Source organism: Heteronotia binoei, chromosome 20 (genome assembly GCF_032191835.1).
Source record: "Heteronotia binoei isolate CCM8104 ecotype False Entrance Well chromosome 20, APGP_CSIRO_Hbin_v1, whole genome shotgun sequence".
Classification (NCBI taxonomy): Eukaryota; Metazoa; Chordata; class Lepidosauria; order Squamata; family Gekkonidae; genus Heteronotia; species Heteronotia binoei.
The window spans coordinates 2,481,066-2,507,281 of NC_083242.1; the positions used below are offsets into that span (position 1 = coordinate 2,481,066).

General features: G+C 51.0%; 2 protein-coding genes across 2 annotated transcripts in view; one reads left to right on the plus strand and one right to left on the minus strand.

The window, feature by feature from the left end:
* The window catches only part of CHTF18 (chromosome transmission fidelity factor 18), a 37,536-nt gene extending 24,522 nt beyond the window's left edge, over positions 1-13,014 (minus strand). The window contains exons 1-9 of the mRNA XM_060260892.1: positions 12,710-13,014; positions 11,514-11,744; positions 8,087-8,231; positions 7,080-7,272; positions 5,828-5,917; positions 4,725-4,777; positions 3,735-3,888; positions 2,355-2,567; positions 721-818 (exon numbers count right to left, since the gene is read on the minus strand). Of these exons, the coding sequence (XP_060116875.1) occupies positions 721-818; positions 2,355-2,567; positions 3,735-3,888; positions 4,725-4,777; positions 5,828-5,917; positions 7,080-7,272; positions 8,087-8,231; positions 11,514-11,744; positions 12,710-12,800 (1,268 nt within the window). The 5' untranslated portion in view covers positions 12,801-13,014. The remainder of the gene's footprint in view (positions 1-720; positions 819-2,354; positions 2,568-3,734; positions 3,889-4,724; positions 4,778-5,827; positions 5,918-7,079; positions 7,273-8,086; positions 8,232-11,513; positions 11,745-12,709) is intronic.
* Positions 13,015-13,128: 114 nt separating this feature from the next.
* On the plus strand, positions 13,129-23,747 carry RPUSD1 (RNA pseudouridine synthase domain containing 1). The gene is made up of 6 exons (XM_060260669.1): positions 13,129-13,202; positions 16,048-16,240; positions 16,326-16,449; positions 18,812-18,914; positions 19,769-19,870; positions 22,262-23,747. The coding sequence occupies exons 2-6, from the start codon at positions 16,059-16,061 to the stop codon at positions 22,657-22,659; spliced, it is 909 nt and encodes a 302-aa protein (XP_060116652.1). The 5' UTR covers positions 13,129-13,202; positions 16,048-16,058; the 3' UTR covers positions 22,660-23,747.
* The last annotated feature ends 2,469 nt before the right edge of the window (positions 23,748-26,216 follow it).

The following is a 26,216-nucleotide window of genomic DNA, read 5'->3' on the forward strand; positions in this document are numbered from 1 at the left end:
TGGGTGGGGCCAAGAGAGCTCTCCCAGAAGCTGCCCTTTCCAGGACCACTCCTGCGAGAGTTATGACTGACTCAAGGCCATCCCAAGCAGCTGCAAGTGGAGGAGGAAGAAAAATAAGATATTGGATTTATTCCCACCCTATACTTTGAATCTCAGCCTCAAAGTGGCTCACAATCTCCTTTACCTTCCTCCCCCACAACAAACACCCTGTGAGGTGGATGGGGCTGAGAGAGCTCTGACAGCAGCTGCCCTTTCAAGGACAACTCGTGCAAGAGCTCTGGCTGACCCAAGGCCATTCCAGCAGGTGCAAGTGGAGGAGTGGGGAATCAAACCTGGTTCTCCTAGGTAAGAGTCTGTGCACTTAACCACTACACCAAACGTGACCCTCCCCTTTTAGGTTCTACTTTCTTTCCTTTGGGGCGTCAGTCCAAAATACATCGTTTTATCCTGCCTTTTAATTAGGGGTTTTATCGTGCTGTTTTTTTTAATGTCCTGTTTCTATTGTATGGATTGTTTTTCCAGTGCTCATGCCAATTCACTTGTTTTTAATGGCTTGTTGGGTTTGTGTTTTGTTTTTTTAAACATTGTGGTTTTAACCTTAAGCCACCTCCAACAAAACTCTAAACAGGCAGCTTAGAAATACCCCAAATGAGTAACTGTATCTCCCACCTGCGCGGGAAGGGTTCTGAACTCACAAAGGAGAGGCCCACAGCAGCTCACCTGGCGTTCATCTCCACCACGTTGTACCCAGCATGCTTGGCGATGATGTGTGCCAGCGTGGTCTTGCCCAATCCGGGGGGGCCACACAGTAGGGCAACCTGGAGGCGGGACGACAGAAAGGCAAACTCCACAGACTGTGTCAGCCCTTTCCTCTTAATTCCCGGCACAGACTCTCTCCTTTGAATGTGAAGACAGGAATCGCTGTTTTGGTGTGAATCCAGACCCCCTCCCTCTGCTGTGAGGAAAGCCAAGGCTGATGTCTTGCGCAGGGTTATTTGGGAAGAAAATTCTCCATGCAATTCTGGAGAACTTATTTCTGCTGCCAGGAACTCCCTTGGAGCACATTTAGGGCAGTGAGCAAAGCAGGCCCAATATCAGCCTACCGCAAAGGTCGGTGTAAGGTTTGACAAAATGTCAACTGAGGGGTGACATGATAGAGGCTCACAAGATTATGCAAGGGATGGAGAAGGTGGACAAAGAAGGCCTTTTCTCCCTTTCTCACAATATGAGAATTCATGGGCACTCCATTAAATTGCTGAACAGTCGGGTTAGAATGGATAAAAGGAAGTACTTCTGATTAACACATGGAATTCACTGCCACAGGAGGTGGCGGCGGCTGCAAGCATAGCCAGCTTCAAGAGGGGACTGGATCAACATCTGGAGCAGAGGTCCATCAGTAGCTATTAGCCACAAGGTATAGATGGAACTCTGTCTGGGGTAGTGATGCTCTGTGTTCTTGGTGCTTGTGGGGGGGGGGCCACAGTGGGAGGGCTTCTAGCGTCCTGGTCCCACTGATGGACCTTAAGATGGTACTTGGGTTTTTTTGGCCACTGTGTGACACAGAGTGTTGCACTGGATGGGCCGTTGGCCTGAGCCAACATGGCTTCTGTTAGGTTCTTATGTGACACAGAGTGTTGGACTGGAGGGGCCATTGGCCTGAGCCAACATGGCTTCTGTTAGGTTCTTATGTGACACAGAGTGTTGGACTGGAGGGGCCATTGGCCTGATCCAACATGGCTTCTCTTATGTTCTTATGTGACACAGAGTGTTGGACTGGATGGGCCATTGGCCTGATCCAACATGGCTTCTCTTAGGTTCTTATGTGACACAGAGTGTTGGACTGGAGGGGCCACTGGCCTGATCCAACATGGCTTCTCTTAGGTTCTTATGTGACACAGAGTGTTGGACTGGATGGGCCGTTGGCCTGATCCAACATGGCTTCTCTTAGGTTCTTATGTGACACAGAGTGTTGGACTGGATGGGCCATTGGCCTGATCCAACATGGCTTCTCTTAGGTTCTTATGTGACACAGAGTGTTGGACTGGATGGGCCGTTGGCCTGATCCAACATGGCTTCTCTTAGGTTCTTATGTGACACAGAGTGTTGGACTGGATGGGCCGTTGGCCTGATCCAACATGGCTTCTCTTATGTCCTCAAAATAACACAGGCACACTTTCGACTGTTTGATATAACAACTATTTTATGTCTTCTCCTCCAAGGAGAGCAGAGTGACACCCGCGGGTTCCCCTTCTCCGTTTCTATCCTCACAACAACCCTGTGAAGCAGGGCAGGCTGGGATCGTGCCAAGTCAAACCCGTGCAGAGTGATGCAGCCGAGGAGGGGATCTTGTTCACCTTCAATTTGGGCCGGTTGTGCTGGTCCAATTCCGCCTCTAGGACTTCCTCCGTCAGCTGGGCTTTGCTCTTCCACGGCCCTTGCCGCTGCTTGGGGTGCTTGGCGGGTGGGTGGGGCTCTGTGCTCGGCTTGGCCTTCCTGGTGGGCTTGTCCTTCCCAAAGACCACCACGTCCCACAGCTTCAGCCACTTCAGGAGGCAGCGGTTGGTGTACTGAGAGCATGAGGAGAGAAGAAGAGACTGGATTTACACCCTGCGCTTGAACATATGAAGCTGCCTTCTACTGAATCAGACCCTGGGTCCATCAAAGTCAGTCTTGTCTACTCAGACTGGCAGCGGCTCTCCAGGGTCTCAAGCTGAGATTTTTCACACCAATTTGCCTGGACCCGTTTTTGGAGATGTCAGGGATTGAACCTGGGACCTTCTGCTTACCAAGCAGATGCTCTAGCACTGAGCCACAGCCCCATTCATGGCTCTCCAGGGTCTCAAGCTGAGGTTTTTCACACCAATTTGCCTGGACCCTTTTTTGGAGATGCCAGGGATTGAACCTGGGACCTTCTGCTTACCAAGCAGATGCTCTACCGCTGAGCCACCATCCCTCCTGTCCACTCAGAGTAGCTTTACAATCTCCTTTCCCTTCTTCTCCTCACAACAGACACCCTGGGAGGCAGGCGGGGCTAAGAAAGTTCTCTGAGAACTGCTCATGAGAAGAACAGATCATTCGAGGACTGACCCAGGGTCACTCCAGCAGCTGCAAGTGGAGGAGTGGGGAATCAAACCCGGTTCTCCCAGATTAGAGTCTGTGCACTTCACCACTACACCAGGGGTGGCCAAACTGTGGCTCGGGAGCCACATGTGGCTCTTTCACATATATTGTGTGGCTCTTGAAGCCCCCACTGCCCTGTCAGCCAGCTTGGAGAATATATTTAAAGTTTCTTTCTTCCCACCTCTCCCTTGTCCCCTCACCATCTATTTATTTATTTCCTTCCTGTCTTGCAGCTCTCAAACATCTGATGTTTATTCCATTTAGCAAGTTTGGCCATCTCTGCGCTACACCAAACCGGCTCTCAGGTTCAGGGAGAAGGAGAAAATCCACCAAGAAGGGGAAATCGCTCAGTAAAAGCCCACCAATTCTTTTCCCGAGCTAGAAATAAGTCCACTTTAACTTTTTTTTACGTTGCTTTGCAAAATGCAGGCTTTCCAGTCTCACCGAGATTGACACTCTGTCTGTTTCTGTGGCCACAGGGACTAGAAACTTTAAAAAGGCAAAACAGCAGAGATTCTCAAGAGATTCCTGAGCCCCAGTTATTACTATTTCTGCCCTCGTGGAAAGCAACGGCTGGCTGCGTGCAGAAGTGGGCGCTGATTGGAGGTTCTCACATCATCACTCAGCAACTCCACATAGTGCTTGGGAGTGAAGAGGTCAACCCACAGGGACCCTGCGGATGAATCGTCCCCTTCCTGCGCGGCGTCACCACCGCCTTCTTCCCTGGGCCCCGCGGCCTCCGTTTCGGTTGTCTCATCTTCAAGACAGCTGCAGAGAGAGAGAGAGAGAAAGAAATGTTTTGATCTGGCAGATAAAGGTTTAAGAAATGTTAAAATGGTACTTTTAAGTATTTCATTATTATATTTTAAATACTAAAATTAAAAAGATATTGGATTTATATCCCCGCCCTCCACTCCAAATCTCAGAGCGGCTCACAATCTCCTTTATCTTCCTCTCCTACAACAAACACCCTGTGAGGTAGGTGGGGCTGAGAGAGCTCTCCCAGAAGCTGCCCTTTCAAGGACAACTCCTGTCAGAGCTCTGGCTGACCCAAGGCCATTCCAGCAGGTGCAAGTGGAGGAGTGGGGAATCAAACCCGGTTCTCCCAGATAAGAGAGCTCTGGCTGACCCAAGGCCATTCCAGCAGCTGCAAGCGGAGGAGTGGGGAATCAAACCCGGTTCTCCCAGATAAGAGTCCGCACACTTAACCACTACAACAAATTGCCTCTCAGTTTTTTAAACTTGGAGTATACGGACCTGTTTCATTCTGCACTGGTCAAGGATCATTTTTAATAAAGATGGATTGAGATGTTTGCAGTGCACTCACTGCAGCTCCCCTGGCCAGTTACAGCACCTTTCGCGGAGTGATTGCGGCAGAAACTCAACAGCCCCCAAAGAGAACGGTCAGAAGTGACCCGGTGAATTCTCAGAATTCTGCCAATATTCTGCATTCTTGTGGAATCGCACACACCCACAGCCTGGCCCGAGAGCAGACGACCAGCCAGCATCCTCGGTGGGCCAGAGTTTGCCCATGCCAGCTGCAAGTCACTGGGAAGGAAAGCCCAGAAGCCCTTTCCTGACAGCGAGAAGCTTAAAAGGCCCACCTGTCCAGAATCTCTGTCAGCCGTCGTGAAGATTCACGAATCTGTCTCCGGCGCTGGAACGCAAAAAAAGGGCAAACAAAGATGCTCAAAAAAAGGCTCAATGCTCATACCCTGTCTCTCTCCCACATCCCGCTTTGGTGCTCCATTTTGGGCACACTCAGCAAAAGCTCCTTTCATGTTCCCCTCCGCTGCTGCCAACTTGAAAGAGGGAGAAAGAGACTGAGCATGTGTTACTAACTCACCATCATCCTCGACCCATCCCCGTTACTAACTCACCACCATTCCCCACCCAGCACCCACCGGTGCATTCTTCCCACATATGAACCCACACGAAGCCGCCTTATGCTAAATCAGACCTCTGGCCCATCAAAATCAGCCTTGGGCAGCTGATCTCTGAGGTCTCAGGGCAGAGGTCTTTCCCATCACCTGTTGCCTGGTCCTTTTAACCGGCAATGCTGGGGATTGAACCTGGGACCTTCTGCTCTCCAAGGTCTCAGGCTGAGACATCTTTCCCATCACCCGCTTATTGCTGGGTCCTTTCTTCAACTGGAGCAGCCGCTGCTGGGAACTGAACCTGGGACCTTCTGCATGAAGAGCAGAGGCTCTTCCACTGAGCCACGCCCCTCCCCAAGGTCAGTATTGTCTGCTCAGACTGGCAGTGGCTCTCCGGGGTTTTGTCATAGGTCCTTCCCATCACCTCCCACCTGATCCTTTTAACTGGAGATGCTGGGGATTGAACCTGGGACCTTCTGCATGCCAAGCAGAGGCTTTATCGTTGAGCCACAGCCTCTCCCACCATCGGTTCCCTGAAGGCCATACTGTCTACTCAGACTGGCAGCAGCTCTCAGGGTCCCATCCAGAGGTCTTTCCCATCACCTCCGGCCCTGTCCTTTGAAATAGGGATTTCAGGGATTGAACCTGGGACCTTCTGCCTGCTGAGCAGATGCTCTGCCACTGAGCCACAGCCCCCTCCCTCTCAGGAAACAAAAGCTGGGGCCACGCATGGATTTTGTGATCCAAAAGGTCAGATGGGACCAAAAGGAAAAGAACGCTCCAGAGACAAGTCCACGCCCCAAGCAGGGAAGGGGGGGAGAAAGACATACCTCTTCATCCACCTGCTCCTTCAGGTAGGAGAAAGGAACCCCCAGTAAATGAAGAGGGCGTGGTCCGCTCCACCCCAGAGAATCACAGCGCTGCAGAAACAGGGAAGAAAATCCAGTTCTTAAACGCCGGTGTGCAAATATCAGGGCTAGCTAGCTCAAAGTTTTTTAGCCCCCCAGCTCACACATTTTTGTCTTCGCTCAGGAAGGATGGCCCCAGAGCACACTAATTGGTGCAGCAACCAAATCACTGGCTCTCAGCTTTAATGCCAGTAGCTCACAAAGCAGAATTTTTGTTCACAAGAAGAAGACTGCAGATTTATACCCAGCCCTTCTCCCTGAATCAGAGACTCAGAGCGGCTTACAATCTCCTATATCTTCTCCCCACACAACAGACACCCTGTGAGGCGGGTGGGGCTGAGAGAGCTCTCCCAGAAGCTGCCCTTTCAAGGACAACTCCTTCAAGAGCCATTGCTGACCCAAGAGCACTCCAGCAGGTGCAAGAGTGGGGAATCAAACCCGGTTCTCCCAGATAAGAGTCCGCACTCTTAATCATTGCACCAAACTGGCTCTCAGCTTAAGAAGATGATATTGGATTTATAGCCTACCCTATACTCTGAATCTCAGACTCTCAGAGCGGTCACAATCTCCTTTACCTCCCCCCACCAACCCACAACAGACACCCTGTGAAGTGGGTGGGGCTGAGAGAGCTCTCCCAGAAGCTGCCCTTTCAAGGACAACTCCTACAAGAGCCATGGCTGACCCAAGGCCACTCCTGCAGGTGCAAGAGTGGGGAATCAAACCCGGTTCTCCCCTATAAGAGGCCACACATTTAACCACTGCACCAAACTGGCTTTCAGCTTAAGAAGAAGATATATCCTACCCTATACTCTGAATCTCAGACTCTCAGAGTGGTCACAATCTCCTTTACCTCCCCCTCTCCCACAACAGACATCCTGTGAGGTGGGTGGGGCTGAGAGAGCTCTCACAGCAGCTGCCCATTCAAGGACAACTCCTGCGATAGCTATGGCTGACTCAAGGCCATTCCAACAGCTGCAAGTGGAGGAGTGGGGAATCAAACCCGGTTCTCCCAGATAAGAGTCCACACACTTAACCACTACACCAAACTGGCTTTCTCTTAGACGGAGCATAGACCGGGGCTCCTTCCGCCAGGCTGGGATAAGAAGAGATCTCCACCCAGAGACACCCCAGCATGCTTTGGGAGAGCTGAGGTTCCCCCCTGCCCCAACCCTACCTGCGTTCCTGTCCTGGAGCAATCCTCCCTCAGGGCCATGAAGACCCGGGTGCCGTCAGTCGAGGTCACGTTGACATAGTCCTCCAGGACGGGCGGGCGCTTCAGCACCTTTCTGCTCGCCTCTCGTGGCGTCATCGGCAGTGGCTGCACATCGCTCACGCCCAGGCCGTCCAGGATCTTACGCCTCGGAGTCCTTCAAGAGAAAGCCCAGAAAAGCACAAGGAGAATTCTTCTCCACTGGATCTAACAAAGGACACCTCCATTTCGTAAGATGTTCTGGCAACAGGGTGCTCTTCAGCAGGCAAGGAACGTCTGTGGGTTTACTGGCAAGGTCGCTCCAGTCCAGAGGTGGCCAAACTTGCTTAACGTAAGAGCCACAAAGAATCTATGTCAGATGTTTGAGAGGAAGGAAGGAAGGAAGGAAGGAAGGAAGGAAGGAAGGAAGGAAGGAAGGAAGGAAGGAAGGAAGGAAGGAAGGAAGGAAGGAAGGAAGGAAGGAAGGAAGGAAGGAGCAAATAAATGGGGAGGTTGAGGGAGAGAGATGTGGAAAGAAAACAACATTAACTCTAAATGCATTCTGCAAGCCGTCGGCTGGCTTGCCTTGAATAAGTGATTTAAAGAGACAAATGCTTTCTCTAAGCCGACTGACAGGGTGGGGGGGGCTTCAAGAGCCACACAATATATGTGGAAAAGTCACACGTGGCTCCTGAGCCACAGTTTGGCCACCCCGCTCCAATCTGTCCCTGCCGCACAGGACTGAGCCTGACCCATGATATTTGGAGAACCACAGAGGGGGGAGACCCTCTGCGGTTTGGTTGAACACTGGGGAAGATTAAAGATTCTCTGATCCTTTGCAACCAGGGGTGATGCTGTAAGTTTTGCTCCTTGCCTTGTTTTATTTTAGGCTCTCAGCCAAAAATACTGCTCAAGGATGCCAGCATGGCTAATCCTGAGATTTTCAGAGGTGAGTGGCGGGAATTATGTGCCCTTCCCTCCCAATGGCTCACCTTGCTTCCTGGAGTTTAGAACAGTCTCCTGGTGAAAGCGGCAAGACAATTCCATCCTTGGGTAAGTCTTCAAGGGCTGTCCCCTCTTCTGCTCCAAAGTTCAGCTTCTTCACGGCTTCAAGCCGCCGCCGCTTTGGCCTGGGAGCTGTTGGAACCAAGGGGTAAGTTCTCCTCAAGGGGCTCAACGGGAAGATAGACACCAAACCTTCAGGGAATCTTTTTGCTACAGTTCCTGAGCTCCAAAAACGAGCACTGGAGGCTCAGAACCCAGAAGCAAGCATTGCAGTTCAGGGATTTTCTTGGATAGAATAAGAACATGAGCTGGCTTGCGGAGAGGGCGGGATAGATATTTAAAGTAATAAATAAATAATAAAGAACATAAGAGAAGCCATGTTGGATCAGGCCAGTGGCCCATTCAGTCCAACACTCTGTGTCACACAGTGCCCAAAAAAATTATATATATACACACACACACACTGTGGCTAATAGCCACTGATGGACCTCTGCTCCATATTTTTATCTAACCCCCTCTTGAAGCTGTGGCAGTGAATTCCACATGTTAATCGCCCTTTGGGTGAAGAAGTACCGGTACTTCCTTTTATCCGTTTTAACCCGACTGCTCAGCAATTTCATTGAATGCCCATGAGTTCTTGTGTTGTAAGAAAGGGAGAAAAGGACTTCTTTCTCTACTTTCTCCATCCCGTGTATAATCTTGTAAACCTCTATCATGTCACCCCGCAGTCGACGTTTCTCCAAGCTAAAGAGCCCCAAGCGTTTTAACCTTTCTTCATAGGGAAAATGTTCCAAACCTTTAATCCTTCTAGTTGCCCTTTTCTGAACTTTTTCCAATGCTATAATATCCTTTTTGAGGTGCGGTGACCAGAATTTTACACAGTATTCCAAATGAGACCACCATCAATTTATACAGGGGCATTATGATACTTGGCTGATTTGTTTTCAATTCCCTTCCTAATAACTCCCAGCATGGCGTTGGCCTTTTTAAATTGCAATCGCACATTGTCTTGACATTTTCAGTGAGTTATCTACCACGACCCCAAGATCTCTCCCTTGGTCAGTCTCTGCCAGTTCACAACTCACCAACTTGTATTTGTAGCTGGGATTCTTGGCCCCAATGTGCATTACTTTGCGCTTGGCCAAGAATCTGAGCCACCATCTCAGTATTATCCCAGATGCAAAGGTGCACTCTGGGAAAGGAAGTCCCAACAGAAGGCATGTTGGAGACTACATTTCCCAGGGTGCTGCTTGTGCCTTGGATACAACTAGAAAAGCACCCAAAGTATTGGAGGAAAGAAAGCTATCAGCAGTCACAGTGAATTAATACATTTCTAAGCTTTTGTGTCCCACAGGTTGCATGGTCAGACACAACTGCCCCAAAAGTGCATCCACCACAATAAACTTTTGCCCTTTGGGTGCCAAGAGAACTGCCCCTAAGATCACCCAAACATATTCAAGGGGGCAAGGGAGAGAAGGGAAGTGAATAGCTCACAGCAGGGGTGGAATTCCAGCAGGAGCTTCTTTGCACATAAGGCCACACGCCCCTGTTGTAGCCAATCCTCCAAGAGCTTACAAGGCTCTTTTTTGTAAGCTCTTGAAGGATTGGCTACATCAGGGGTGTGTGGCCTAATATGCAAAGGAACTCCTGCTAGAATTCCACCCCTGGCCCACAGAGGGACCTAAGGGCCTTGATCCACAGTTTCTGGATTAAGTGATCACGCAAGCCCTCAGAAGGCTGTTAGCCCCTCCCGATGGTGCAGAGGACTCCACCACACCTGGTAAGTAAACGCACAACACACAGATACCCGAGGCTTTTGTGCAAATGGGAACTTAAGGTGGGCACCCACTGGCAAAACTGGCCATCTCTATTCTGCACCAAGGCAAACTTGCACTTGCAGAGATAAGAACAGAAGAGAAGCCATGTTGGAACAGGCCAGTGGCCTATCCAGTCCAACATTCTGCATCACTCAGTGGCCAAAAAAACCCAAACGCCATCAGGAGGTCCACCAGCAGGGCCAGAACTCCAGAAGCCCTCCCACTATTGCCCCCCAAGCAGCAAGAAGACAGAGCATCACTGCCCCAGACATAAGAGCATAAGAGAAACCATGCTGGATCAGGCCAGTGGCCCATCCAGTCCCACACTCTGTGTCACACTGTGGTCAAAACCCAGGGGCCCTCTGAAGGTCCACCAGCAGGGCCAGAACTCTAGAAGACCTCCCACTGTTGCACCCCAAGAAGTCAGAACATCACTGCACCAGAACAGAAGAGAAGCCCTGTTGGATCAAACCAATGGCCCATCCAGTACAGCACTCTGTGTCACACAGTGGCCAAAACCCAGGAGCCATCAGAGTTCCACCAGCAGGGCAAGAACTCCAGAAGTCCTCCTGCTCTTGCCCCTCCCCCCGGCAAGCACCAAGAAGACAGATCATCACTGTCACACATAAGACCCTAAGAGAAGACGTTTAGGAGCAGGCCAATGGCCCAACCAGTCCAAAACTCTGTGTCACACAGCGGTCAAAACCCAGGTATCATTTAGCTTTTAGAGCCAGCGTGGTGTTGCGGTTAAAGTGCAGGGCTAGGATCCAAATTCAAATCCTTGCTCTGACTTGGAAGCCAGCCACATGCTCTCAGCCTAAGCTATCTCACAAGGCTGTGCTGAGGATCACGTGGAAGAGAAGAGAAGGATGGAAATCATGCGGAGGGGAAAGGAGAGATATAAATAAAGACGGGGGTGGAATTCTAGCAGGAGCTCCTTTGCATATTAGGGCACACACCCCTGATGTAGCCAATCCTCCAAGAGCTTACAAGGCTCTTACTTGGAGGATTGGCTACATCAGGGGTACGCGGCCTAATATGCAAAGGAGCTCCTGCTAGAATTCATAGAATCATAGCATTGGAAGGTACCTCCAGGGTCATCTAGTCCAACCCCCTGCACAATGCAGGAAACTCACAAACGCCTCCCCCTAAATTCACAGGATCTTCATTGCTGTCAGATGGCCATCTAGCCTCTGATTAAAAACCTCCAAGGAAAGAGAGCCCACCAGCTCCCGAGGACGCCTGTTCCACTGAGGAACTGCTCTAACGGTCAGGAAGTGCTTCCTAATATTGAGCTGGAAACTCTTTTAATTTAATTTCAACCCATTGGTTCTGGTCCTACCTTCTGGGGCCACAGAAAACAATTCCACCCATCCTCTCTAAGACAGCCCTTCAAGTCCTTGAAGATGGTGATTATATCACCTCTCAGCCGCCTCCTCTCCAGGCTACACATGCCCAGCTCCTTCAACCTTTCCTCATAGGACTTGGTCTCCAGACCCCTCCCCATCTTCGTCGCCCTCCTCTGGACCCACCCCTGAATTTAGCACATTCAGAGGAGACAGAAGTGTTGCCAGAAACGCATGGTTCGCAAACCTACTCTGAGCCGCCTCTGTCACTTGGAGCAGCAGATCCCCAGAGCTGTCCTCGGCCCCACTGAATGTGGGGAGACCTTCTGGTTCCTCAGGGAGGTCTTGGCTGTCTGATTCCTTTTCCCGGCACGGCTGGCAGACCGGAGCTAGATCCCCGGCTGTGAGAGCCTCTTCAAACGTCCTTTTCTTTTGGTTTCGGAATTCAGAGACTTTATAGGAGGGGGATGACCGTCGTTTCCCTGCAGAAATGGAAGCGGGGGGAAATTTCAAACAAAATGCAAAAGAGAACTTGCTTTTTTTTTTTGCACAGTGGACAACCAGATTCCCCTGGAAGGGCTGCAAGTATTGCCTGGAGGCCAAAGCTTCACCTCCGTAGTTGTCCCCATCAGCCTGGATGTTCAAAGGTAGGCTGCCTGTGTCCATGGAGTTTCCATTCAGATGAAGAAAATAAGAAGACATTGGATTTATATCCCGCCCTCCACTCCAAAGAGTCTCAGAATGGCCTACAATCTCCTTTACCTTCCTCCCCCACAACAGACACCCTGTGAAGTGGGTGGGGCTGAGAGGGCTCCCACAGCAGCTGCCCTTTCAAGGACAACCTCTGCCAGAGCTGTGGCTGACCCAAGGCCATTCCAGCAGGTGCAAGTGGAGGAGTGGGGAATCAAACCCGGTTCTCCCAGGTAAGAGTCCGCACACTTAACCACTACACCAAACTGGCTTTCTTCAAGCATCAAGTAATCAATTTCAGATACAAGGCAATAGCACATCACTCATCCTTCTTCTCCAGGGCTACATCAGACCTTTCATCAAGGAAACAGCATTGGACTGCTTTAAAAACTGGACTGGATTTCTGATGGCTGCTTTGGGATGTTCTGTTTCCTAAATTATTGAGTTGTGTCTTTTTGCTTTTTGCTACATAGAACACACTAAGCTTTTGATAATATTGCTATTGTTTCTTTAGTGTCTGAGGCTGGTCATCACGGAAGTTTGTGCTTTATTTTCTTGCTACCAACTGGAAGTTGGCAACTCCACACAAGGCTGAGCCCACCTCTCGTCTTCCAGAGGGGTTGCCACTTCAGGCCGGGAAATTCTAGGGCTTTTTTTGGGGGGGGGGAGAATTTGGGAAGGGGAGTGGCCTCAGAGGAATACAGCGCCCCAGAGCCCACCCATTTTCTCCAGGGGGGACGGAGGTTGGCACCGCTACCTTCCATCTCAGCCAGGACTTCCAGCTCGTCTGCAAACTGCTCGTCGAACTCATCTTCAATGCCGTACAGCTCGGGCTCCTCTTCTTCCATCGGAGATTTCTTTCGATCTGCACACTGCAGAAAGAGCAGGAGGGGGGAAGAAAGCGCTCCTTTCTCTTCGCAGCTGGCAGTCGAGCAAAAAAAAAACCTACCCAAAAATTCACAATGCAATTTAATTTCTTTTCTTTTTTTAATTGCAGCTGTAACTGCGAGCTGACAGCAAGTCCCTTCTGTCTTGCAGATTGCAAATCAGCGCGCGCTAAAGGTCCCGCGCGCGCACGCCTGTTCCTGTTCCGGGTGAGCGCGCGCTCCCGGCGGGGGCTCTGATTGGCTGCCTGCGGGCGCGCGCCTGCCTCTCGCTTTCTCGCCGGAGCCTGGCGCCGGGCGGGCACGCGCGCCCCTCTTCCCATGGCTTCCCGGGCCGGGCTGATGATCCCTTGCACGAAGTTGCAGGTGGGTCCGGAGGGGAGAGGGACATGCATGCTGCATGCTGCATGCATGCGATGGGAATGGCGGCCTCGTGTTGCAAATGCGCAAGGAAGAGCTGTCCCTTCTTTGCACAACGCGGTTGCCTGCTTGGATGGTCCTGATCCATTTTGCAACGGGCAGGGGGCGAGGGGCTGTGGTGGCGCTCTCCTGAAGGGAGGTGGTCGCCGGGGGTGGGCGGGGAGTGCTTAGCAGCAATGTTGCCAGCTCCAGGTTGGGAAATTCCTGGAGATTTGGAGGCGGGACCGCAGGGGGGTCCAGTGCCATAGACTCCACCTTCCAAAGCAGCCGCTTTTTGCAGGACAACGAATCTCTGTCGTTTTGAGGGTCAATTGTAATTCCGGGAGATCCCCAGGCCCCTCCCTCCGGGGGGTTGGCAATCCTAGTTAGGACCCCCCCCCCGCCACGGTTGGGGAGAAAATGGTTTGGAAAGTCAACAACAGAAGTAACCTGGAGGGTTCACTCCAGAGAGTCGCCCTTCCGGGTGTCCGGATACTTTTTGCACGCGCCGGCTTGCGTCATCGGATGATGGTCCAGCCATTTCGGCATCCCGTTGGCAGCCTGGCCAATCAGATGCCAGAAGGAGACAGGCAGGCCGGGCTCAGCATCCCTCCCCAGGTGTCTGCCCCCCTCACTGCCCTGTTTATTCAGGACTAAGGCTTCTTGGCTCCAGTGGCGCTTCCAAGTCAGTATTGCCCAGGATTGTGTTTTGCCAGCTGCAGAAATGAGGAGGCGGCTCTGCTTTTTCATCCCTTTGCTTCCCGTGGGATTGTTTGAAATGCGTTTTGCAAAGGAACAGACAACCCAACTTTCCCGGCGTTTGTGCTTTGCATCCACCCTTGGCACACATTATAAAATAGTGGTTAACCTAGCTCTTTTTCAGTCCCGTCTTCACTGGTCTACCTTAGCGGTTGTCATCAACATTGTCATGGCAGAGGTGCCTATTTAATGTAGTTGTTAAGAGCGGCAGACTCTAATCTGGAGAACCGGGTGTGATTCCCTATTCCTCCACATGCAGCCAGCGGGGTGACCTTGGGCCAGTCACAGCTTTCCCAGGGCTCGCTCAGCCTTCCCAAAATAAGTCTAGCTCACCATCTAGTGGTGCATCACACAAAACAAGCTGGAACTTCTGAATGCCAGACCAGCTTAGGATCTCCTGGCTATACTACACATAGTATCATACAATAATAATAATTATTATTCTTATTATTGGTCATGACCGGCTAATGAGATAGTCTAGTATATTGTACTGAAGGTTTAGGGATCCCTAACGAGTTTGTGAAAATAGTTTCAGAGCGTAGCCATGTTGGTCTGTTGTAAAAAAGAGGGTCTGACAGATACAGGTTGGGAGTTTTGACTCTCACAAGCTTTTACTCCTGAAAATCGAGTTGGTCCGGCTCTTCTAATGAGTTCATGGTAGAAGTGAGATTTGAACACAGGACTCCCTGTTCCTTAGCATAATCCCTTAACCCCTCTGCCCTCATTTAAAATGTGTCTGATGCCTGAGCAGTTCTCAGTGATCCTTTCAGCGTAATCCCTCTTTCTGTCACACACCTAACGCCTCTGTGGTTTGAAGGCTGCATTTCTCTGATAGGAGCTCAGTCACAGAGGACCTGGTTGGCCAGTGGGTGAGACAGGAGGCTGGACTGGATGGACCCTCCCTGGTCTGACCCAGCAGGGCTCTTCTGAGGTTCTTCTCAGGGGAAGGCCTCAGCCTCTCTGCCCTGTTGCTGGCCCTTCAGAGGAACTGGTTGGCCCCTGTGTGAGACAGGAGGCTGGACTAGATGGACCATCACTGGTCTGACCCAGCAGGGCTCTTCTGAGGTTCCTTTCAAGAGAAGGCCTCAGTCTCTCTGCCCTGTTGCTGGCCCTTCAGAGGAACTGGCTGGCCACTGTGTGAGACAGGAGGCTGGACTAGATGGACCATCACTGGTCTGACCCAGCAGGGCTCTTCTGAGGTTCCTTTCAAGAGAAGGCCTCAGTCTCTCTGCCCTGTTGCTGGCCCTTCAGAGGAACTGGCTGGCCACTGTGTGAGACAGGAGGCTGGACTAGATGGACCATCACTGGTCTGACCCAGCAGGGCTCTTCTGAGGTTCCTTTCAAGAGAAGGCCTCAGTCTCTCTGCCCTGTTGTTGGCCCTTCAGAGGAACTGGCTGGCCACTGTGTGAGACAGGAGGCTGGACTAGATGGACCATCACTGGTCTGACCCAGCAGTTCTCTTCTCAGGTTCCTTTCAAGAGAAGGCCTCAGCCTCTCTGCCCTGTTGTTGGCCCTTCAGAGGAACTGGTTGGCCACTGTGTGAGACAGGAGGCTGGACTAGATGGACCATCACTGATCTGACCCAGCAGGGCTCTTCTGAGGTTCCTTTCAAGAGAAGGCCACAGTCTCTCTGCCCTGTTGCTGGCCCTTCAGAGGAACTGGCTGGCCACTGTGTGAGACAAGAGGCTGGGCTAGATGGACCCTCACTGGTCTGATCCAGCAGGGTTCTTCTGGTGTTCTTATTGGGGAAGGCCTCAGCCTCTCTGCCCTGTTGTTGGCCTCCAGAGGAACTGGCTGGCCCCTGTGTGAGACAGGAGGCTGGACTAGATGGACCCTCCGTGGTCTGACCTAGCAGGGCTCTTTTTCTGTGTGAAGTATTAGCTGTGCTCCTGAGCTTGTGCAGAGCACTTTCCTGTTCTCGCAGAATCACGTTAGCCAGTCTGCCCCCAAATATCTTAGCCCAAAGGCCTCCTTACAACAGAGGCGAGTGCGAGTCCTACCTAGGCCCCAGTCCTTTTGAAAACTAAGCCCCGCCTTTCTCCCTCCCTCACAGGGTCTGCAGCGATGGAGCCCGTGAGCCTCGACAACCTGTCCATCTTGTACCAAAGCTCGGACTTCATTGTGGTCAACAAGCACTGGGACGTCCGCATCGACAGCAAGATGTGGTATGAAAAGCTCACCCTGCAGAGCCAACTCAGGTACCGGTTCCCGGAACTGGCTGACCCGGACACCTACTATGGCTTCCGGTGAGTGACGGTGTTGGAGAGTCTCTGGCAGGCATCTGGGGAGACCTGTGGGTTACCCAAATCTCTCTCTCTTCCTGTCCTGCAGCTTCTGCCACCAGCTGGACTTCTCCACCAGTGGGGCTCTTTGCGTTGCACTCAACAAAGCAGCTGCAGGCAACGCCTACAAGTGCTTCAAGGAACGGATGGTGACCAAGGCCTACCTCGCCCTGGTAAGCCCTGGCAACTCTCCGTTGTGCAGCTACGGAGTCTGTTAAAATACAACCAGCCCAGTCCTCTTTCCTTCTCCCTGGCAGCTGAAGGCAACGTGCTTCTTCCCCCCCCCTCCCCCCGCTCCCCACAGTTTGGTATTTTTCAGCCTGCCTGGAAGGTCTTTTGTTACTCTGTTTGATGGTGCGTCTTTGCAACGTCTCTCTGAATCCCGTCAAACATCTCTGCCCACCCCCCCCCCCCCGCTGTGACTAGAAATGGCTGCCGTGTCTCTCAGAATAGATCTCTGGTTTTGGACATGTGGACGTTTCCAGCTAAACATTAGGAAGAACTTCCTGACAGTTAGAGCGGTTCCTCAGTGGAACAGGCTTCCTTGGGAGGTGGTGGGCTCTCCTTCCTTGGAGGTTTTTAAACAGAGGCTAGATGGCCATATAACAGCGATGAAGATCCTGTGAATTTAGGGGGAGGTGTTTGTGAGTTTCCTGCATTGTGCAGGGGGTTGGACTCGATGACCCTGGAGGTCCCTTCCAACTCTATGATTCTATGAGTTAGAGCGGTTCCTCAGTGGAACAGGCTTCCTCCTCGGGAGGTGGTGGGCTCTCCTTCCTTGGAGATGTTTCAACAGAGGCTAGATGGCCATCTGGCAGCAATGAGGATCCTGTGAACTTAGGGGGAAGTGTTTGTGAGTTTAGAGAGGTTCCTCAGTGGAACAGGCTTCCTTGGGAGGTGGTGGGCTCTCCTTCCTTGGAGGTTTTCAAGCAGAGGCTAGATGGCCATCGGACAGCAATGCTGATTTTGTGCAATAGGAAGATTGTGAGTGGGAGGGCAGAAAGGGCTGCATCAGGGCTTAGTTCTTGTGGCCCTTTCTTGCATACCCAAGGAAATGCTGATCGCCACTGTGGGGTCAGACAGCAATTTTTCCCCAGGCCAGCTTGGCCAGAGATCCTGGAGGGGGTTTTGCCATCTTCTGGGCTTGGAGCAGGGGCCACTGGAGATGTGTGTGTATAGGAGATGTATTTGTGAATTTCCTACATTGTGCAGCAAGGTGGACTAGATGACCCTGGAGGTCCTTTCCAACTCCGTAATTCTGAGTCTGAAGAAGACAGAAGAAGATAGAAGATATTGGATTTCTATCCCGCCCTCCACTCTGAAGAGTCTCAGAGCGGCCCACAATCTCCTTTACCTTCCTCCCCCACAACAGACACCCTGTGAGGTGGGTGGGGCTGGAGAGGGCTCTCACAGCAGCTGCCCTTTCAAGGACAACCTCTGCCAGAGCTATGGCTGACCCAAGGCCATGCTAGCAGGTGCAAGTGGAGGAGTGGGGAATCAAACCCGGTTCTCCCAGATAAGAGTCTGCACACTTAACCATTACACCAAACTGAAGCAATGTTCCCTCCAAGCTGCAGAGTCTTGTGAGCAAAAATTCTACTTTGTGAGCTACTGGCGTTAAAGGTGTGAGCTGCTGCATCAGTGATTGTGCTCTGGGTCCATTTTTCCTGGCGAAAACAAAATATGCGTGAGCCCAAGGCTAAAAGTCTGTGAGCTAGCTCACACCAGCTCAGCTCAGAGGGAACACTGGTCCGAAGGCATCTGGACTTCTTTCTTCCTGGACTTTTTCTCTAGACGTTCAGGGACACTTTTGAGGAACGTGGCTAGTGACGGATAGAGAGACAGGTCACAGAGAGAGGTTGGGTCTCCGCCCAGCCCCAGTTCTCCAACAGCCCCTGTCATATATTAAAACTGCTCTCCTGCCCTCTCACAACCAACATTTCGGCCTCCTGGTGCTGAATGCAGGCCTGCAAGCATGAAACTAGAATGGCCTTTTGGAAAGCAGACTGAATGCCTTGAACAGCTCTTCACTGGCCGTGAGAGACGAGGAGGACAGAGAGTCTTGGCAGATGTCAGAATCTCTCCCAGAATCCCCCGGGAGACAGGCTTAATCTGCTGCAGATGTACTCTTTCCAAGTCCAAAACAATGCAGTGGATTTCTCCAGCCTCTGTGGAAGCAAAGAGATTTATCTGTCCTAGTCTTGAGAGGCCGCACAGCTCTACAGCGTGGCACAGAGAGCTCATTTGCTGAGTTGTTGAAGGCCTGTGATAGACAGCCTTCCTTTGCAGCTTCTGTCTCCTACAAACCTTCATGAGGTCTAGAAACTTCCTTTGAATAAAGAGTTTTTAAAAATGTAGGGAAAGGGGCCGGGGAGGCCAAAACGCGTACCAGTTTGCATTTGTACATAGTGGTTTTTCGGACGTGTGGTTCGTGCATCATGCTGAGCGATCCCATTTGACAAATGAGAAAAGGAGGTTGTCGTTTTGGGTCGTACTTCCAGCCACTCCAGCAGAAATATCTCCTCTGTCTGGCAGGTGAGGGGCCATGTCCAAGAGGCAAGAACGACCATCCGTTACGCCATTGGGAAGAATACGACGGAGGGGCTCACTCACATGATGTGCATTGAGGGGACAGAGGGTAAGACTCTCCCCACTTCCCTCCCCGCAGGACTTTCTGGGTTCTTTACTAGGCTGGCATTGATCTATGCTTAGATTTGAGTCTGGTTGCAGCTTAGAGACTAAGAACATGTTTGAGAATTGAGTTTGAAGATTGAGCCAGTTTGGCGTAGTGGTTAAGTGCACTGGGGGGGGGGGGGGTGTTGCTTAAAAATGTCTGGGGAAAGACCTGGGTGCATGCAAAGCATTCTCTGATAGACTTATTCAGGTCCTTGAAGGGCTGTCCGAGAGAGGATGGCGTGGAATTGTTTTCTGTGGCCCCAGAAGGTAGGACCAGAACCAGTGGGTTGAAATTCTGGCTCCCAGACTGTTAGAGCGGTTCCTCAGTGGAACAGGCTTCCTCCTTGGGAGGTGGTGGGCTCTCCTTCCTTGGTGGTTTGTCAACAGAGGCTAGATGGCCATCTGACAGCAATGAAGATCCTGTGAATTTAGGGGGAGGTGTTTGTGAGTTTAGAGCAGTTCCTCAGTGGAACAGGCTTCCTCCTCGGGAGGTGGTGGGCTCTCCTTCCTTGGAGGTTTTTCAACAGAGGCTAGGTGGCCATCTGACAGCAATGAAGATCCTGTGAATTTAGGGGGAGGTGTTTGTGAGTTTAGAGCAGTTCCTCAGTGGAACAGGCTTCCTCCTGGGGAGGTGGTGGGCTCTCCTTCCTTGGAGGTTTTTCAACAGAGGCTGGATGGCCCCCTGACAGCGATGCGGATCCTATGAATTTAGGGGGAGGGGTTTGTGAGTTTGCTGAATTGCGCAGGGGGTTGGACTAGATGACTCTGGAGTCCCTTCCAACTCTATGATTGTCCTTTCCAAATTTGTCTTGACAGGTTGTGAAAACCCCAAGCCTTGTCAGTCGGAACTGATCGTATTGGAGCATGGGCTGTACAGTGGAGACCCTGTGACCAAAGTGATCCTGCAGCCCCTTACTGGTAAAATACACCTCCCCCCCCTCCATTAATTGCTGATACCTTTCCTGTGGTTTTGAGCCTTTGGCTGTAGTCAACAGGCAATCCATGCTTTCCCATGGCCGTCTGCCCTCTCTTATCCTGCATCTAGCCTACCTTGCAGGGTTGTTGTGAAGATAAACGATAGGAGAGGTGATCTCTGTAAGCTGCCTTGGTTCCCTGAAGACTGGATATAAATGGAGTAAATAAATGATCTTGTGGGTGGGGGAGGGTTGGTGCCTGAAGAATAAATAAATAAATATACTAAATAAAAATAAAGAATAGCATTTTTCTCTTTACACACGAATCAGTCCTACTTTTTGCAGTGGGGCCTACACCTGGATAGCTGAGCAGGATCACAGTGTGAAATTTATTTCACTCCCGGAATGTGGTTTCTGAGAGCCAGTTTGGTGTAGTTGAGAGCCAGTATAGTGTAGTGGTTAAGTGTGCGGACTCTTATCTGGGAGAACGGGGTTTGATTCCCCACTCCTCCACTTGCAGCTGCTGGAATGGCCTTGGGCTATCCATAGCTCTTGCAGAGTTGTCCTTGAAAGGGGAGCTTCTGACTCCCAGAAGATATTGGATTTATATCCCACCCTATACTCTGAATCTCAGAGTGGTCACAGAGTGGCAGAGAAGGGCGGGGTATAAATCTGCAGTCTTCTTCTTCCCCCCACCCTCACAACAGACACCCTGTGAGGTAGGTGGAGCTGAAAGAGCCCTTTCAATGACAGCTCCGCGAGAGCTCTGGCTGCCCAAGGCCATTCCAGCAGCTGCAAGTGGAGGAGTGGAGAATCAAACCCCGTTCTCCCAGATAAGAGAGCTCTGGCTGACCCAAGGCCATTCCAGCAGGTGCAAGTGGAGGAGTGGGGAATCAAACCCGATTCTCCCAGATAAGAGAGCTATAGCTGACCCAAGGCCATTCCAGCAGGTGCAAGTGGAGAAGTGGGGAATCAAACCCGGTTCTTCCAGATAAGAGAGCTGTGGCTGACCCAAGGCCATTCTAGCAGCTGCAAGTGGAGGAGTGGAGAATCCAACCCGGTTCTCCCAGATAAGAGAGCTATGGCTGACCCAAGGCCATTCCAGCAGCTGCAAGTGGAGGAGTGGGGAATCAAACCCGGTTCTCCCAGATAAGGGAGCTCTGGCTGACCCAAGGCCATTCCAGCAGCTGCAAGAGGAGGAGGGGGGAATCAAACCCGGTTCTCCCAGATAAGAGAGCTCTGGCTGACCCAAGGCCATTCCAGCAGCTGCAAGTGGAGGAGTGGGGAATCAAACCCGGTTCTCCCAGATAAGAGAGCTCTGGCTGACCCAAGGCCATTCCAGCAGCTGCAAGTGAAGGAGTGGGGAATCAAACCCGGTTCTCCCAGATAAGAGAGCTCTGGCTGACCCAAGGCCATGCTAGCAGGTGCAAGTGGAGGAGTGGGGAATCAAACCCGGTTCTCCCAGATAAGAGAGCTATGGCTGACCCAAGGCCATTCCAGCAGCTGCAAGTGGAGGAGGGGGAATCAAACCCGGTTCTCCCAGATAAGAGAGCTGTGGCTGACCCAAGGCCATTCCAGCAGCTGCAAGTAGAGGAGTGGGGAATCAAACCCGGTTCTCCCAGATAAAAGAGCTCTGGCTGACCCAAGGCCATTCCAGCAGCTGCAAGTGGAAGAGTGGGGAATGAAACGCGGTTCTCCCAGATAAGGGAGCTCTGGCTGACCCAAGGCCATTCCAGCAGCTGCAAGTGGAGGAGTGGGGAATCGATCCCGGTTCTCCCAGATAAGAGAGCTCTGGCTGACCCAAGGCCATTCCAGCAGCTGCAAGTGGAGGAGTAGGGAATCAAACCCGGTTCTCCCAGCTAAGAGAGCTCTGGCTGACCCAAGGCCATTCCAGCAGGTGCAAGTGAAGGAGTGGGGAATCAAACCCGGTTCTCCCAGCTAAGAGAGCTCTGGCTGACCCAAGGCCATTCCAGCAGCTGCAAGTGGAGGAGTGGGGAATCAAACCCAGTTCTCCCAGATAAGAGAGCTCTGGCTGACCCAAGGCCATTCCAGCAGCTGCAAGTGGAAGAGGGGGGAATCAAACCCGGTTCTCCCAGATAAGAGAGCTCTGGCTGACCCAAGGCCATTCCAGCAGGTGCAAGTGGAGGCGTGGGGAATCAAGCCCGGTTCTCGCAGATAAGAGGGCTCTGGCTGACCCAAGGCCATTCCAGCAGGTGCAAGTGGAGGAGTGAGGAATCAAACCCGGTTCTCCCAGATAAGAGTCTGTGCACTTAACCACTACTCCAAACTGGCTTGTAAAACAGACAAAGCATTTCAGTAGGTGTCATTGTGCACCTGCTAGTTGTGCAAGCATCCGTGGGTCCCACTCCAGCTCTGACATTCTCTTCCTCCTCAGGAAGGACGCACCAGCTCCGCGTCCACTGCAGCGCCATCGGGCACCCGATTGTCGGTGACTTCACTTACAGCCATAAGCAAGACGGTGGCCCTTACCGTATGATGCTGCACGCCTTTTACCTCCGCATCCCCACCAGCAAGGAGCTCATCGAAGTCAGCGCCCCGGACCCTTTCGTCTCCACCCTGGACGGTAACTGGGTCCCTCAGCGGGTGACGCGTCAGCTGGACGAGGTGATCCAGGAGCTGAAAGAGTTGAGCGTCCACACAGCGGAGGGAGGGAGGCGGGACGGTTTGCTGGAAAACCCGGGCCCCGAGATCCCACGCCAGGCCGAACGCTTGGAAACGGAGGAGCAGCGGGCCACTTGTGAGCGGTGGCTGGCGGAGTGGGCCTTGGAGTGAGACCCTGGTATCTCCTTGCAACCTTGCCGTCACTTTTCACCTGACCGTCTCCAGCGCCAACCCTTGTCCTTGTTTGTAACCCTAGCCTTCCTCAGTCGATCCTAGAAGATGTGTTCCTAGGGCAGACTCGGGTTTCCGCGCCTGATGGGCTTTTGGAAGTCACGTCCCTCACGCCGGCATGCTGTTATCACTGCAAAATGGAAGGCTGCACGCCACAGTTGTGCTGTGTTGTTGGCACTAAGACTCACCAAACAGAGAGCTCTGTTTGGTTGAGAAATCACTGCTGGCAGAGGCGTTTCCTAATGTGCCAAGAGAGGGGTGTCCCTGAAACAAGGGTTAGAGAAATGGAATTTTGTGGTTTGCCAAAGGGAAATCTTCAGTCTCGCCTCTCCTTTGCCTCCTGAGATTGTTATTTTTTTTAGTTGCTCGGAGGAAGTGAAGCTGGACAATCCGTGTTCTTTTGCATCCCTCACCTGTGAAAGAAGAGACAGGACTAATGGATTGAATTGAAAAGCTGGGAGGATCCCCCGTCTATTTCTTCTCAGGGGTTTCTTTCCCTGCCTGTTCCCTCCTCCACATACATTTGTTTGGTCTTTGCCCTCACTTGTCTCTTTGAAAGCCTTTTATTGCCAATTTTAAACTGTTGGGAGTTAATTTATATTTTTAGGGACTGCTTGAGAAAAGAGGAAGAATTTTTGTATCAGCGCGGCAATCTCATCCTCCGGCACACCCTTTTTTAACAATAATATTTTTCTAAGGTGTTGTGTTTTTAAAAGGAGAACGGTTCCTTCCCTGCGTTTTTTTATGTTTAGGGTTTTAGGGTGAACTTTTAGGAAGCGTAAATGGATGCGTGCCAAACTGAGGTTTTAGGTTAACTCCCCCCCTCCCTTGTCTTTTTTCAAACATTCACTCTAGAACTAATTTTTACTGTTTGAATCCTAGTTGATACCTGGAAACCCATGTGTTCGTGATGCATGGAACTTCCTGTTTGGGCAGAAAAATTCTGGTACATTGTTCTTGGTTTGTTTAAGTAAAAACTCAGAAGTAACTAGTCCTCATGAGTAGAAGAGAGTATTAAAAATGTGCAGAGCTACCCAGGGATGCCATGAAATTCCTACAAGCCATTCAGTTCCTCTCTCCCTGCTTTGCATGTATTGTTTTAATTCTTAAAGATATTCATTTCTCCTGAACTATGAATCTTTGCCAAAAAAGAGTTGCCCCCAGGTGTAGAGTGTATCATTGAAAGCTAATGCCCAGTATTTGCATGTAGAATTTTCAGGAATCACAGAATTTTTCCCTCCCAGCTGGCAAGGGTTTTGCAACCCTTTTGTCGCCTAAATTATCTTGCACCTTTGAAATCAGGGCACTGACTTGGGTGCACAGGTGCACTGTGGAGGAGAGGGAGGGAGGAGAGGCTGTGGCTCAGTGGTAGAGCCTCTGCTCAGCGTGCAGAAGGTCCCAAGTTCAATCCCCAGCATTTCCAGTTAAAGAGCACCAAGTCCTAGGTGAAGGGAAAGACCTCTGACTGAGACCCTGGAGAGCTGCTGCCAGTCTGAGGAGACAATATAGACGTTGATGGACCAGGGGTCTCACTTGATAATCCCTGGGTTTGTGGGAGAAGCTCTGTTGCCAATGACATTTGAAAGGGGCTGAAATGGGAAACTAGAGGCAACAAAACTTGAGTGGGTTGGGTTGGGTGGGTATCTATCTGTCTTCTATCATCTATCATCATCCATCCATCCATCCATCCATGCATTATCTATCTATCCATCCATCCATTATCTGTCCATCTATCATCTGTTCATCCATCCATCCATTATCTATCTGTCTGTCTGTCTGTCTATCCATCCATCCATTATCTATCCATCCATCCATGCATTATCTATCTATCTGTCTGTCTGTCCATCCGTCTATCATCTGTCCATCCATCCATGCTTTATCTATCTATCCATCCATCCATTATCTGTCTGTCCATCTATCATCTGTCCATCCATCCATTATCCATCCATCCATCCATGCATTATCTATCTCTCTATCTATCTATCCATCCATCCATTATCTATTTATCCATCCATCCATCCATCCATCCATTATCTGTCTGTCTGTCCATCTGTCTATCATCTGTCCATTCATCCATGCATCATCTATCTGTCTGTCTGTCCATCTATCTGTCCGTCCATCTGTCCATCCGTCTGTCTATCATCCATCCATCCATCCATCCATCCATCCATCCATCCATCCATTATCCATCCATCCATTATCTATCTGTCTGTCTGTCCATCCGTCTGTCTATCATCCATCCATCCATCCATCCATCCATCCACCCATCCACCCATCCATCCATGCATCCATTATCTATCTGTCTGTCTGTCCATCTGTCTGTCTATCATCTGTCCATCCATCCATCCATGCATTATCTATCTATCTATCTATCTATCTATCTATCTATCTATCTATCTATCTATCTATCTATCTATCTATCTATCTATCTATCTATCTATCCATCCATTATCTATCTTTGTTTGTCTGTCCGTCCGTCCGTCTATCATCTGTCCATCCATCCATTATCTATCTTTCTGTCTGTCTGTGTATCTGTCTGTCTGTCTGCTTGCCCGCCCATCTATCCATCCATCCATGCATCTATCATTCTCTCTCTCTCTCTCTCTCTCTCTCTCTCTCTCTCTCTCTCTCTCTCTCTCATCTATCTTGCTCAGACATACCGAGAGGTCTTCCATGTACTGCTTGCACTAAATATTGATGCTGTAGTGCATTCTCCTGAGTAGGCGAACCTTGCATGTGTAAGTCTGGATTGTGCCCATCTGCTCATCTAAAGACTTTGCTGTCTTCACGCACATGGAGCCTCCCACCCACTCAGGACGTATTGGTGGAAGTTTCCATGCGCCAGAGAAGAATGCTGTCCTTAGCGGGGCAGACATGCAAGACGCAGCCCACGATCTACACAGCCAAAGCTCAGGGGGTGTCTGCAGCCACCTTGCACCTTAGCGAACAAGATGATGGGGCCATCGGTAGCCCTGCCAAAGTGGAACTTGTAAAAGACTGACCAGAAGCCGTCCCAAGTTACTCTCAGGATACGTAAACCATGGCTTGTTTCGTCACCCCTTGCTTGGATACCTGCCCCCACCCCCTTGCCAGTTTTGGACAAAAGCTATTTTTTGTATGGAACAAAACCCATTCCATTGGTGTGAACTTTATTTATGATGGCTGATAACTTGAAATGCTTTTGTAATTGTGAGAAACACAGGGATTGCTCTGGGGATAGGATGTGATTCCCCGTGCTTGGTTCGTGGACAACTCCCACCAGTTGTTGCAGTCAAGGACTTCGGCTTCTGCGAGATTCTTTGCTGACCCCGTTCATGCCTTCTCTTAGTCTTGGAGCTTTCTAGAGAACAGTGCTTTCACTCAGCATTACTGCAGATTCTGGGTTCCTTCAGGGAACTTCCTTGGCAAATTATTCGGGTTCTTTAATGAGGAAATCAGCTGTTAACAGTGGGCCAGTTTGCCAGTTCCTGCCAGAGTTCTTTAGCAAATGGCTTCCA